At 47.2% G+C, this 14,247-nt stretch overlaps 1 protein-coding gene across 1 annotated transcript in view; it reads left to right on the top strand.

The window, feature by feature from the left end:
* The window catches only part of acvr2ba (activin A receptor type 2Ba), a 137,305-nt gene that overhangs the window by 93,837 nt on the left and 29,221 nt on the right, over positions 1-14,247 (top strand). The window contains exons 6-7 of the mRNA XM_069917414.1: positions 10,508-10,651; positions 13,570-13,718. Coding sequence (XP_069773515.1) covers positions 10,508-10,651; positions 13,570-13,718 — 293 coding nt within the window. The remainder of the gene's footprint in view (positions 1-10,507; positions 10,652-13,569; positions 13,719-14,247) is intronic.

The raw sequence follows: 14,247 nt of genomic DNA on the forward strand, positions 1-14,247 counted from the left end.
TGGGGGGGATTCGACGACAAGGTGGCGGTGCTGTTGGACGTCTCCGGGTTGTCCTGTTCAGTTCGAATTAGCCTCTGTCCTGTCAGGCCTGACTATATCTGTTCCCTGGCTGGTCAAAGAGCTGTGGCCAATGGTTGCTTGCTTGGTGCCATAGTTTGCTTTGTTGATTTGGATGGTACGGGTATCGTAGCGGTCAGCACAACACAATTATGGAGACCAGTGACTTAGTTTAGAATCCAACGCTGTCTTTAAGGAGTTTGTGTGTTCTCTTCATCTCTGAGTGGGTTTCCTCACATCCTTTAAAACGCTCTGGGGGTTGTAGGTTAACTGGTTTAATTGGGTAGGACAGGCTCGTTACCTCGATGTGTGTCTGAATTAAAATTGGTTTGCACTAGGGGTTTGAATGGTGGTTTTATTTTAAATTTGCCACATCATACCTGGTTCCATGAGAAGAATTCTTCTGCGAGCAGTCTTAACGGATCAGCCCTCACATTCATACAGTTGTATAAAGAAGACAAAGGCAATCCCAATGACAGTTTCAGTGGGGAAAAGAATTGTCAATAAATCAGTCAGAAGAAGGGCACTGTGAAAACACTGTTGAGGGGTTCATTCAGGAGCCTGAAGGGTGCGAGGAAGAAACAATTTGAGTCTGTTGGTGAGCGCATTCCCACTCTTAAACCAGGAATTGTTTAACAGGAATGCCTGCAGATAAAGAGCCCAGGCCCGAAATGCTGGTTACCCTTCCTCTGGATGCTGTGTGATCTGCTGAGTTTCTCCAGCACATTGGTGCACTGTCCTCTTGAGGTTTTTCCCGAGTTGGGGGTGGGGGGGTGGGGGAGAAAAGGGAGTGCGTCTGGGGCGCGATGGCCAGGCCAGTACTATTTCTGAGAATGCAAAGCAGGTTATTGGAGCATGATTCGATCATGTTTTAAATCAAAGTATCTGTGAGAAGATTGTGTTGGGGGAGGGGGAGGTTGGTCAAGGGAGAGGGAGGCGAGATTTGCCTTTGAAGTTGCAGTCATTCGAGTGCCTAGGAACGCAGAAGGTAGCAGAGACAGCCAGATCCATCGCTGGCTCTGACCTAACATCCATCAAGAAGGCAGCCAACATCATAAAGGACCCCCCCCCCCACCTTCCCCACATCACCCTGGTCATAACTTCTTCTCACTGCTACCTTCGAGCAGTGAGGGCCAGCACCTCCAGGTTCAAGAACAATTTCTTTCCAACAGCTGTCAGCCTCTTGAACTTCCCCTTGGTTCACTAATCATGTCACCTCAAATAAACTGCATTGTGACAAAGTCACTGTTTTCTTGCACTAGAATAACTGAATATTTATTACCTATATGTTTTGTATTTATTGTCTCTCTCTAATTCAAATGATAGGATATGATAAACAGGCCCTTTGGCCCATCTAGTCCTTGCTGAACTGTTATAAGAACATAGAACATTGAAGCATAGTTACATTGACCCATGATGTTATGCTGACCAATCTAAACCTTCCCCACCTCACCCATAACCCCTTCCGTTCATCCCAGTGGTTCTCAACCTTTCTCTTAACAATCACGTCCCACTTTAAGTCATCCCTAGGCCATCGGTGCTCTGTGATTAGTAAGGGATTGCTTAAGATGGGATGTGAGTGGGAAGGAAAGGTTAAGAATCACTGCTCTCGACCCAATTGCTACTGAAATACTTGGCTTGAGAAAAATTGTCATTGGCCCATTTCCTTTGGAGTTCTGAAACCCTGCACATAACGAGTCCATGAGGGACGATTAAAACAGTGGTTTTCAAACCTTTTCTTTCCACCCACGTCCCACCTTAAGCAATCCCTTACTAATCACAGAGTACCTATGGCCTAGGGAATACTTAAAGTGGGATGTGAGTGGAAAGAAAAAGGTGGAGAACCACTGTTTATCCGCATCCATGAGCCTGACAAAGAGTCTTTTAAATGTCCCTATTTTACCAGCCTCCACCACTACCCCGGCAATGCATTCCAGGCACCCACCACTCTGTGTAATAAATAAATAGATAAATGTACCCCTGACATCTCTCCTAAACTTCCCTCCCTTCATCTATTCAGCTGTCCTCTGGTAGTTGCTACTGCTGACTTGAAAAGGGTGCTGGCTGTTCACCCTATCCATGCCTCTCATTCTGGTTAGTCCCACTGACCTGCACCTGGGTCATATCGCTCCATAGCCCTCCCATCCATGTACCTGTCCAAATGTTTCTTAGATGTCAAACTTGACCCTGCATTCACCAATTCAACTGACAGCTCGTTCCACACTCTCATCACTCTCTGTGTGAAGAAGTTCCCGCAGGGAAATGTTAAACTGGTTAGGACTTTATTCTCTGGAGCGTAGAAGAATGAGGGGAGATTTGATAGGGGTCGACAAAATTATGAAGGGTACAGACAGAGTAAATGCTAATACGCTTTTTCTACTGAGGGCAGGTGAGATACAAACCAGAGGACGCGAGTTAAGGGTGAAAGGGGAAAAGCTGAGGTGGAACATCAGGGGGAATGTCTTCACACAGAGAGTAGTGGGAGTGTGGAACAAACTGCTTGGCTGAAGTGGTGAATGCAGGTCGGTGGGACTAGACAGATTAATAGTTTGGCATGCACTCGAAGGGCTGAAGGGCCTTTTTTTTGGTGCTGTAATGTTCTATGGTTCTAAACATCTAACTCATGTTCTCTAGTTCTTGTTTCACATAACCTCAGTGTAAGCCTATCTACATTTACTCTAATTTTATATGGTTTGGTCAAATCTTTCCTCATTCTCTAACCCTCCAGGGATTAAACCCCTTACCTATTTAACCTTTCCCTGTAAGTCAGCTCCTCAAGTCCTGGTGACATCCCAGTAAATTTTCATGGTGCTCTTTCAATTTTATTGGTTTCTTTCTCACAGTGAGGCGATGAAAACTGCCCAGTCGTCCAACTTTGTCCTCACTGTAACATCCAAACTCCTATACTCAATATTTTATGAAGACCATTGTGCCAAAAGCTCTCTTTACAGCCCTATCTATCTTCGATGCCACTGTCAGGGAATTATGTACCTGAATTCCCAGATTCCTTTATACCAACGTAGTGAAACAAGGAAGTCTGTGGATGCTGTGATTGTAGTAAATACACAGTAATGCTGGAGAAATTCAGCAGGTCCTGTTGCATTCATAGGAAGCAAAGATGTATATAACCAGCTGAGTGCTTCCACCATGATCAACTCAGTTTCTCCACCAACTTTGTGCATATACTAATGTCGTCTTTTTTTAAAAATGAAGTACCTGTTTGGCTGGTGCAAGTAGGAATTTCAGTCCACGCGCGTACATTGTAAGGCCTTGGAGTTGGTTCTCTTGGAAACGTGCCGAACCTAAAGTGAAAGGCCCATCACAGAGCATTGGGGAAGGGGAATTTGCCCAAAGCTATCCCTTTGTTCACTGTCTCAGTTATGGGGCTGCTGGGGACAGACAATAAATCCTTCCCCTGCCGGGGTTACCGCAGTCCATGAGCTAACAAACTTCAGAAAAGACCGGGCTGGGGTACGCGCAGTCCATGAGCTAACAAACTTCAGAAAAGACCGGGCCGGGGTACGCGCAGTCCATGAGCTAACAAACTTCAGAAAAGACCAGGCCGGGGTACGCGCAGTCCATGAGCTAACAAACTTCAGAAAAGACCGGGCCGGGGTACGCGCTGTCCGTGAGCTAACAGACAGAAAACACCGGGTAAATGATCGTGAACATTTAGCTTCAAGGATGCATGGAGTAAAAGTCTGCAGACACCTCCATGATTGAAGTAAAACACAATGCTAGAGAAACTCAGCAGGTCAAACAGCATATTTTATATAATAAAGATAGAGAATCAATGGTTCAGGCCTGAGCCCTTCATCAAGGTCTGAGCAAAATGTAGTCAGGTGCCCGAACTAAATGGAGGGGCACAGCCCAATAGGCAGGAGGTAACAGGTAGATAAGGGCGGGCACACCAGCAAACAGGTGGATGGGGGATGGCTCTCTGACTCTGAGGGAATTGTCTACTGCATCAGGTGCTCCCGTTAAGGCTCCCCTTGTGGTCGGAGCGATTGGGCGTGGACTGGGAGATTGCTTCGCTGAGCACCTTTGCTCTGTCTACATCAGTGACCGACCAGTGGCCAACCATTTTGGTTTGGTGCCCCACTGATACGCCTGTCCATGGCCTCATGCACTGCCAAACTAAGGCCACCCTTAAACAGCTTCTAATATTCCGCCTGGGCATTCTCCAACTGGAATAGCATTAACATCAACGTCCAGTTTCTGCTAGCTTCCACTCCCCGTTCTCCTTCCCTTCCCTATCCCTCTGCCTCCTTTTCTCCAGCCCTTCACCCCCTTCCCTCTCCGATCACAGTGAAATCCCCCCCTTCCCCTGTTTGCTGGTGTGCTCTCCTTCCCTTATTACCTCCTTCCTGTGCTCCTCCCCATCCCCCCATTTTATTCAGGCACCTGCCTATGTTTTGATAAAGGGCTCAAGGCCCTGGTTATGCATCTTCAGTGATGTAGCTAAGGTAGGGCCTGTGCCCTGGGCATCACTTGAAGGGGGCCCCACTGTGCAGTTTCTATTTGGATCAGATAAGCCACCCTCGGATAGCGAGTTTCCTTCAGCAGGGACTCCGGTGGTCTCCTTCCCCGCCCCGGTGGTCCCCGCACCTCCCCTGATGATTAGGAGTGGTGCATGGAAGGAGGCACAATTAGTGCAGACAGAGGCCTGATTTGCCTAAACAGAGTCCCATTCTCCCCCCCCGTCAGCGCTGCCCCCCCACCCCCGACGTACAAAGACCACACACCTCTTCTCCACTCCGTCCACCCTTCTTCATTCTCCCTTCACTCTCAACTTATTAAAAGGTCGAAGCCAAATACAACATGGCGGCCACTAAGGCCTGTTCTCTCAAGGCCTCCTTGACGCCGTTTATTTTGAAGCATGGAATTTAAAAGGTTGGCCATTTCTGCCATAGATACACCCCCCCTTCCCCCCAGGGTACCTTTATCTTTGCTATATAAAGCTGGTTGATCTGCTGTTTTTCTCCAGCTTTGTGTTTTTACTTCAACTTTACCCATGACTTCATTTATTTCCCCTTGTGTTTTGATGTCATTCCCTCATCAAGATGGAAATTACTTTTAAAGCCCTTGAGGAGTTGGGGCATCACAGAGCAATAAGTTCCCTGCCCCCTCCCCCACCTCTCCGTATTAATATTAATACATTGTTAATATTAATGAGGGCTTTATTTTGATGGATGTATGCATGTATAAGTGAGATCCTAGCTCACTGCATCCAGTACCTGAGCATTCTGTGGCTGACCCATCCAGCACTCCTAGTGCACAATGACGAGACTTCCTGGGGAAGGAGTCCAAGCCCTGTGTCCCCGCAAAGGCATTATCCAATAGGACCAGTATGGGGGGGGGCGAAGGGAAGGCTGGAAATTGTGAGCATCGTTCAGCTTCGTGTCGAGTCACGGAACAGATTCGATGGGCCTAATGGCCTGCTTCTGTTCCTTTAACTTGGAATCTTGTGATGATGGCTTCAGTGAACGAATAATGCAGCTGAATTCCAGCAGGGGCTTTGGTCGAGAAATGGTGGAGGTAGGGAATCCCCATCGGTGGGGGGGGGCGTGCGTGAGGAGAGGGGCTGATTAACGTCACCGGCTGACTAATGTGGCTGGAGATGGGCATTCAGCTCCAGTGTTTAGGAATCTACCAATGGACATGGAGTGGTACAGCACGGGACAAGGTCCTCTGGCTCGTTACCTACCTGAGCTAACCTCTGTTTGCCTGGATTTAGAACCACAGAACGCTGCAGCACCGATGGCCTTTCAAGCCATCTAGTCTATGCCGATCTATTATTCTGCCTAGTCCCATTGACCTGGACCTGGACCATAGCCCTCTACACCCCTCCCTTCCATGTAGCTGTCCAAATGTTCCCTGTCAAAATTGAGCCCGCATTCACCACTTCAACTGGCAGCTCGCTCCACACTCTCTGCGTGAAGTTCCCCCTCGAACATTTTCCCTTTCACCCTTAACCCATGTCTTCTAGTTCTTGTCTCATCCAACCTCAGTGGGAAAAGCCTGCTTGTATTTACTCTACCTATACCCCTCATAACTTCGTACACCTCTATCAAATCTCTCTTCATTCTCCGACGCACCAGGGAGTAAAGTCCTAACCTGTTTAACCTTTCCCAGTAACTCAGTTCCTGAAGTCCGGGCAACATCCTTGCTCTCTATAAATATAAGTGATATCTTTCCTGTAGTTTGATCCATACCCTCTTCAATCTTTCTTATCCATGTTTCTGTCTTAATGTCTTCAATGTCAGTGAGAGTTTATTGTCATACACACAAGCACCAAAATTGTTTTTGCTGCACCAGCGACAATTGTAAAAATGTAATTAACCTACCACAATAGGCCAAGACTGAAAAAGAGATCATAAATATCAAAGGAAAGATAAATATTTATGTAGCAAAGATAAAGATACATAAACCAACGTTTTGGGCTTGAGCCCTTCATCAAGTTATGAGCAAAATGTAGTACAGATGGGGGGGGGGGGGGCAGTGAGAGAGGCTCCCATAGAACCCCCTCGGCGTGCAGGAGAGAACTTCTTCAGGGTAAGCATCGCTTGAAGAGATTTTGCAGCGGGTAGGTGTGAAACACAAAAGTCTTCAGGCACCGCGATTTCAGTGAAAACCTGGTGCTGAATTGTGTCTTTGCTTCAGTCACGGTGTCTGCAGACCTTCATCTTTTGCTTTAAATATTCAGTTGTATTGTGTGCTAGAAAAATGAAGTGATGAGACAGATTATTTATTTTTGGTCTTTTAACTCTTTGGGCTCTGGCCATTTTTAACCTTTCACAATATATACTCCGGGCTGGGACAATGAGTAAACTACCGTACGAACAGCAGTGCAGACCAGCTGGTGGTTGGGTACAAAACCAGTCCCAGAGAATGGACTTAGAGTACTGTATATGCTGGCCTATAGAAATTCCACCTAAAATGTAGGTTTTGAGTGATACCCTTTGTATTGGGTTGGCGTAGCGGTTAGCGCAGTACCATTACAGCGCCAGTGATCGGGACCGGGGTTCGAATCTTATGCTGTCTGTAAGGACTTTGTATGTTCTGTGTGGATTTTCTCTTGGGGGCTTCGGTTTCTTCCCACTGTTCGAAATGTGAAGGTCAATTGGGTGTAAATTGGGCAGCACGGACTCGTGGATCGAAATGGCCTGTTTTCCGCGCTGTATGTCTAAATTTAAATGAAATAAATTAAAATGAAGGCAACCCCTAAAAACTGGCACTTACCGCCGACCAGTAGAAAAAGCAAATCACAATATTTTAGGAACAGAAAGGTTTTAACTTTATTTGGATATTTAAACTAAACCAACGCTGGCTCCTGTAACAGGCTGTTCAAAGCTTGTACAGTCGGACTGGGCGGATGGAGTTTGCCGGGAAGCGCTGAGACTTCCCAAATAACTAACAGCATGCACGAGATTATGTTGCAGCCAGCAATGAGATTTCGCCATCGGGGCTCGAATTTTAGACCTGGCTTATAGGACAATCCAATTTTAAAGTGAAATCTTTAAGTTTCAGGGATCGTCCTCTACACTGGCATGTGCGGTATATGTGCTTAGTGGTAGTCCCTGAAAACAGGGACGCACAATCTAAATCAGTGGTTCTCAACCTTTTTCTTTCCACTCACATCCCACCTTAAGTAATCCCTATGCCATCAGTGCTCTGTGATTAGTAAGGGATTGCTTAAGGTGGGATGTGGGTGGGAAAGTTGAGAATCACTGCTCCAGACCCAATTGTTACTGAAATATTTGGCTTGAGAAAAATTGTCATTGGTCCATTTCCTTTGGAGTTCTGAAACCGTGCACATAACAAGTCAATGAGGGACGATTAAAACAGGAGTTTCCAAACTTTTTCTTTCCACTCACATACCTCCTAAAGCAATCCCTTACTAATCACAGAGCACCAATGGCATAAGGAATACTTAAAGTGGTGTGTGAGTGGAAAGAAAAAGGTGGAGAACCACTGGTCTGAAGGGTTCCAATTGTATCCACCTCTTCTACCTCGCCATCAGCCTGTTCATGCAGGAGTTTAAATGTTTTTGTTTCTTGTTTTTTTTCTTCCAGGAGACACAATCTTTGAATTTAAAATAATTAATGAGTTGCAGAATCTGGCTGACTGCCAAGTCACCTATCCTCCAATCAGATAGCAAGGAGTCTGCTTGCTGTCCAATAGGAGAAGTGTAAGGTGGGGCATAGAGAGCGGGTGACCAATGAAGGGGGTGGTGGTCACATTGCAAAGTCTTTAGGAAATATCTAACCAGGGTTGTGGGGGGGTGGGGAGGGGGTGGCTAATGTAAAATTAACCAGGTATTTGATGGCATCCTGCTAATGAATTGGAGATTATGTTGTGGCTTTCTCCATATTGGCAGCAGTGGCTTTTGTTTGCACTGGTGGCTTGGGAGAAACTGCATCCTCAGTGGGTTTAACAAGATTAATTTATGATTTTGCTCCGAGCCTTGGTCTCGTCCCTCATTAACTGGGAACAGCGTGCGTGTAGATAGGATGATTCACGGCCTGCAGGCAGACAAATAGCTCACTGTCGCTGCATCTGCGGCCTGCGTGTATATTTATACACATTTATTCTCCGTCCACCGTGGCTGTCTGCAGGGCCCTCGATCCTCTCGGGAGAGGGGGGTGGGGGAGGGAAACGACCAAACGCTCTCTCATCTAGTTGCCAAGGCGGCGCTTTGACGCCACCACTGGTGCTAACATAATTAATGCAAATGAGCTTTCAGCCCCTGATGGGTTTCGCTTCATCAAGGAGGAGAGAAATGGCGAGGTTGGCTCTGCACCCCCTGCCATTGGGTTGTCCCAAAGCAGTTTACGGGCATTTAACTACTCCTGAAGTGCAGCTGTTGTGGGATCGCAAGCTGCCACAACCAGTATGGAATTGGACGCACCGTGCAGCGAATGGGGCCATTCTGCCCCTCCAGCCTAAACTGGTTGAGTCATCCTGCTGGAGTCGTTGCCTGCACCAACCCTACAAATTTTAATTTTTAAAAACGTTAACACCACCACCTCCTGGCCCGTGAAATCCATCCCGCCCAATTGAGGATCAATGCGTGCTTCTGTCATATTGCTTTGGCTGAGAAGATCATTTGGGCCTTGTGGCTTGTTCCAGATTATAGGCGATCGTCCTTCTGATTCCCTGAGCTGATACCCTCTGCAATTCACGTCATCGACCTGCCCGTGAGACTTGTGACAGAGATCTCGATGATGTTAAAACTGATGGGATAGAAGATAGTAGTAACAGAAAATACTGCAGCAAGTCGGGCTGTCTCCATGGATAGAGAAGCCGTTTATGTTTCATGTTTGTCCCTCTCAGACTTCTAAATTTGTCTCATAATACTGGATGCAGTACTCCCAAGTACGCGGGGTATGTGGCTTGAAGTTACGGGGAAACAGGCTCCATAGTCCACCTGAAAAGGTAATAGATTGGTATAAAGTGGGCTACTTCATGGGTGATGTGCCAAAGGTCACGTCTTCTACTGTCCGGTTCTGTGTTCAGGAAGGAGTAGATCTCCCCTGATCTCAAGTGTCTCTTGAGGGTTGAGCCTCATCGACGACCTTGACAACAGTTGAGTGTCTGGCCGAATCATTGTGTCCTACGGACCTCGGATTGGAGGTTAATCCAGGGGATCTTCAAAATGGCCGAGATAACTGGGGCCTCCTTTTCCTCTACTAACGTTCACCAGGAGTTTTGTTTAAATAGAGCTCAAAGAATTATGGAGGGTCCCTTGAATTCATCACAGAGTGCCTTTGACCTAATATCATCAAGAAGGAGGAGTGAGAGCATCGAAATCAGGACTGCTAGGCCGGGAAATAATATCTTTCCGCAGGATGTTAGATTGATGAAAACAAGTCCAAAATATTTATATATATATATTTCTAGGGTGGCACAGTTAGCGTAGCGGTTAACGCAAGGTCTCTGACAGTCCCAGTGACCCAGGTTCGAATCCAGTGCTGTCTGTAAGGAGTTTGTATGCTCTGCGTGGGTTTCTTCCCACCCTACCAAAACCTGCGGGGGTTGTGTACATTTTGGTTAGGCCATGTAGAAATCACAGCACTTATACATAGTCCCCTCATTTCAGGGCACTATAATGCTTGGAGGATTTGGCTGATATCTGTGATTATAGGTGCTGTGTATTATCTGGGCACCGTGGTCTTTAGAAGGGCTGTTCCATCTGTTTGTGTATGTGCTGTCGGAGGATAATAACCTTGAATATGGATGGTGCTCTCGCTGAGCCACTCTTGCATCCTTAGGCAATGGCAGAGATCGCTGTCTCGAACTCCCCATGAGGTGGGGCCAGAACTGAAGGCGAGGTTGAGGCCGTCTCTGGTGGGTGGTGGCGATGGAGGAGAACATCCAATCCCTTATAGAATTGTGTGTTGCCTTTGTCTCCGCTCTTGACACATTTGTGCTTCCTTTCTGCTTAAAGGACAAGCTGTCGTGGCAGAATGAGCGGGACATTTACACCACTCCCGGAATGAAGCACGAAAACGTCTTGCGCTACATTGGATCTGAAAAGCGTGGCTCGAGCCTCGAGACCGAGCTCTGGCTCATCTCTTCTTTCCATGAACGGGTAGGGTCGACAGTCGTAATTATACCTCCGCTCCTAATAATGAGTAACCCCTCCATGCCAGTAAAATGCTGGCCCAGCACGAGGCTCCCGTTCCCATTGCTCTTCGTGTCGTTAATTAAAAAGACATTCATGTTCGTGTAATTTGTACCGGAGATGAGTTAATCTGATGTTCAGAATAGGCTTGATGGGTTCAAAGAGAATCAAGGCTGGACATGTGTTATCAACACACAGTAGGCTTTATTTCGACAAAGGGGAATTCACTAAAGGGAAAACACACCCACAACCCACCCCGGAATAATACACAAATAACTATACATCAGCTGCAAGTAAATCACTGCTAAACATTCTGAACTCCTGATTAGAAATGCAAGGGTTAAAGACTCAATGCCCATCCTTCCACAGGCACAGCACACTAATGAACAGTAAATTAGCTGCAACTAACAAGTATGTCAATGAGCATGGTTTCCAGCATTGACCACAGCTCAGGATCAGAGACAGGCCCATTGCAGTCAGCCCTCCAAGTCCCCCTGCGGCAGGCAGCCTGGACTTCCGTGCTGGTCTTGAGGCAACAGTAAAAAAAGAGACCAAACAGACTCCAGACATGGGTTTTCAATTGCAGGGCCTGATCACATGACTTGCTTGGACCAATCACATGTCATCCTCACTGACACCCAGAGGGCCATTCACATATCTGCTGTAAGAACTAGTCACATATCAGCCTCACAGGTGGGTAGGTTTGATTGGCAGGTGAGGTCACTTCTGATGTTGGGCTCACTGAAGAGGCCATATAACCATCCGCACAGTATTCCGCCGCTCAGAAATCACCACACCATGCCAATCCATTTACAGGCTAGTACCCTGCAGACATATCTGTATCACACACAACCCATACCCACTGATAGCCTGCCAACTTCCCCTTCAGCTCCACAGGTCCACCAGCTTCCTCATGGGGAGTTGTGTCCTAGGGACTGGTCCCTGGCTCGTTTAACTTGTTCACTGACTCTCGGTGTGGCGAGTGAGTGGTATTCCTTGACTGGCCCGGAATGCAAGTGCCCCCGCTTCTTACCGACAACAGCACCGCTACCATCTCCATCCACGTGCAGGTAGTCCAGGGCCATCCTGACTCCTCCTCATGGCAAAGTGCTATAGCCATAAGCCAGCGTCTCCATCACGGTGGCCATTTGTCCGGGCGCTTCTTCAGATCTATGAGGCATGTGGTGGCTTGCATCCCAGATAGCAGCCATGGGTAACCAGGACGTACCATTTACCATCCTCTCGTGCCTGGATTCTGTTCCTGCTCGCACTCCCCCCGATTACTCAGAGCAGCGCTGGCTGTACCGTCTGCACAAACAATCCCAAGAATTGCTCACAGTTCGGGGACTCACGTTGAGAGTCGGGACTTTGTATTGGCCAGATTATACACAGGGAAAGACCTACCTCCGGGCCACTCACCCCATTGGGAAGCTGGATGTGCTCTGTTATTGGTATCAGGGTGAAATGGTTAACGATCGTTACCTTCCCAACACAGGAATATGAAAACCCGCAGACCTGGACAGTTCCCCCCCACCTCCCCCCCCACCCACAAGAGTCTTTGTTTTCAGTGTTGGCAGAGATCAGTGTTGGCAGTCTGTCCGTAGCATTCAAATTGTTGGCTCTGTTGGCATATTCATTAGCCTTGCGTCCAACCAGTGCTCAGTGCTGCTATCACTGGTTCCAGGGCCCGCAGGTTAATCATCCTGTGAATGAAGGACACTCTCCGGGTTAGTCTGTGTGGGTGTATACAAGAGGCTTCTCAGTGTCCCTTTCCCACGTGCATCCACACACGCACACACACCAGTGCTGTTACATACAGTCAAGGAAAAGGAACAATATGATACCCGCCACACCTTGTCTCAGTGCCAGCACAGCTCTATGCTACTTGGGATATTTACTCAGATGCTCCCAACCCTTACCACCACATACCAGTAGTGCCCACCTTACCAAACAATTTCTACAGTGCCGTTCCACAGTTCTTGGCCTGGAGTGAAACAGGGTGTTCTCTCGGAGATGACAAAAAGAGAGAGAGAATGTGCTATGCATTGAAGTTTTATAGTTCTGATCTGAGTGTCTTGCCAATATTGACCTAGGTGATTTAAATTAGCCAATGGCAAGGTGTGCACTAATGGTTGACTGGAGTCCAACCTTGATTGACAGGTGATGTGACCTCTGAAAAAGTTTCAGACAGGGAGGACACGTGACCACCCGCAATACACACACTCCAGACAGGCAGGGAGGCCACACACATCATGTGCATAGACTGAAGAAGCTGGAGGTTGTTTCAAAAGATTTGCTTCCAGAAAAAAATATGCGGATTATAATAGACAACTTCAAGCTGAACACAAAGATAATTTTATATTTGCTGTATATCGGAGGAAGTTGGAGAAACATTAAACTAACATTGCGTTAGTTCAACTGACCTAAAATAGTTTTGCCGCTGATTTTCATTTGTACTCGGCATCTGATGCCTCTCGTGTCAGTATCCAACAATAGATGGCCAGCATTGATGGATTCCAGTTGCCCTCCATATTCACAATGTCCTGCAGAAACCTTTCACCGTGTTTGTCACTGGACTGCGCCAAGAGCAGCAGGGAAGAAGTCCAAGTGTGAATGCAGAAAATGGATTATCAGTGACATGTTTGAAGAAGACTAAAAATGCGACAGGAAATCACAAAAAAAAACATTATATCTAAAAATAAAATGATGCATGATAGGAAAATTTAAAGGCAACTTTCATATTCAGCTGCCCAAATCCATAAAATGCACCCAAAAGTGTTCAGGAAGCAAAACCTTCATTGTCCAGTGTTATCTTCCCTCAATAAAGTGCTCTGATCTGGAGGTGGCTGACTTTGTCTCTCCTTCACCCCCCCCCCCCCTCCCAGGGCTCCTTGTCGGATTACCTGAAGGGGAGCGTGCTCAGCTGGAATGAGCTGGGCCACATCGCCGAGACCATGTCGTGTGGACTGGCGTTCCTTCACGAAGACATTCCTCGGTTCAAAGGGGAAGGGCCAAAGCCCGCCATCGCCCACAGGTGCGCAGCTCATGCGAGAGAGTTAGTGGTATGTGCAAGATGGGGCACTTTGTGGGGCAAGGGTTCTTTAGGTGGTAAACTTGGCTCTGGGAGTGCCCAGGGAACAGATGCGATCTGATCTCCCTCTTCCCCACTCTCATCGTCTGTAAGTATGCACCGAAATTCTTACTTGCTGCAGTCAAACGGGTACTTACAAAGAAAAGTATCAGAGTAAACTAATTAAACTAAAAGTGACAATGAGAAAATGAGATAATGGTGCTGTCGGAGAAGATCTTGATCAGTGTAACAAGGGAATATACAAGGCCCTGATAGCTGTTGGAAAGAACCTGCTCTTGAACTTAGAGGTGTTGATCTTCATAGACCACTGCAGTGCAGAAACAGGCCCTTCTAGTCTGTGCCAAACTCTTTTTCTGTCTAGTCCCACTGACCTGCTCCCGGACCATATCCCTCCATACACCTCCCATCCATGTACCTGTCTAAATTTTTTCCTATATTTCAAAATTGAGCCTGTATTCTCAACTTCAGCTGG

This window comes from Narcine bancroftii, chromosome 1 (genome assembly GCF_036971445.1).
Source record: "Narcine bancroftii isolate sNarBan1 chromosome 1, sNarBan1.hap1, whole genome shotgun sequence".
In the NCBI taxonomy this organism is placed as follows: Eukaryota; Metazoa; Chordata; class Chondrichthyes; order Torpediniformes; family Narcinidae; genus Narcine; species Narcine bancroftii.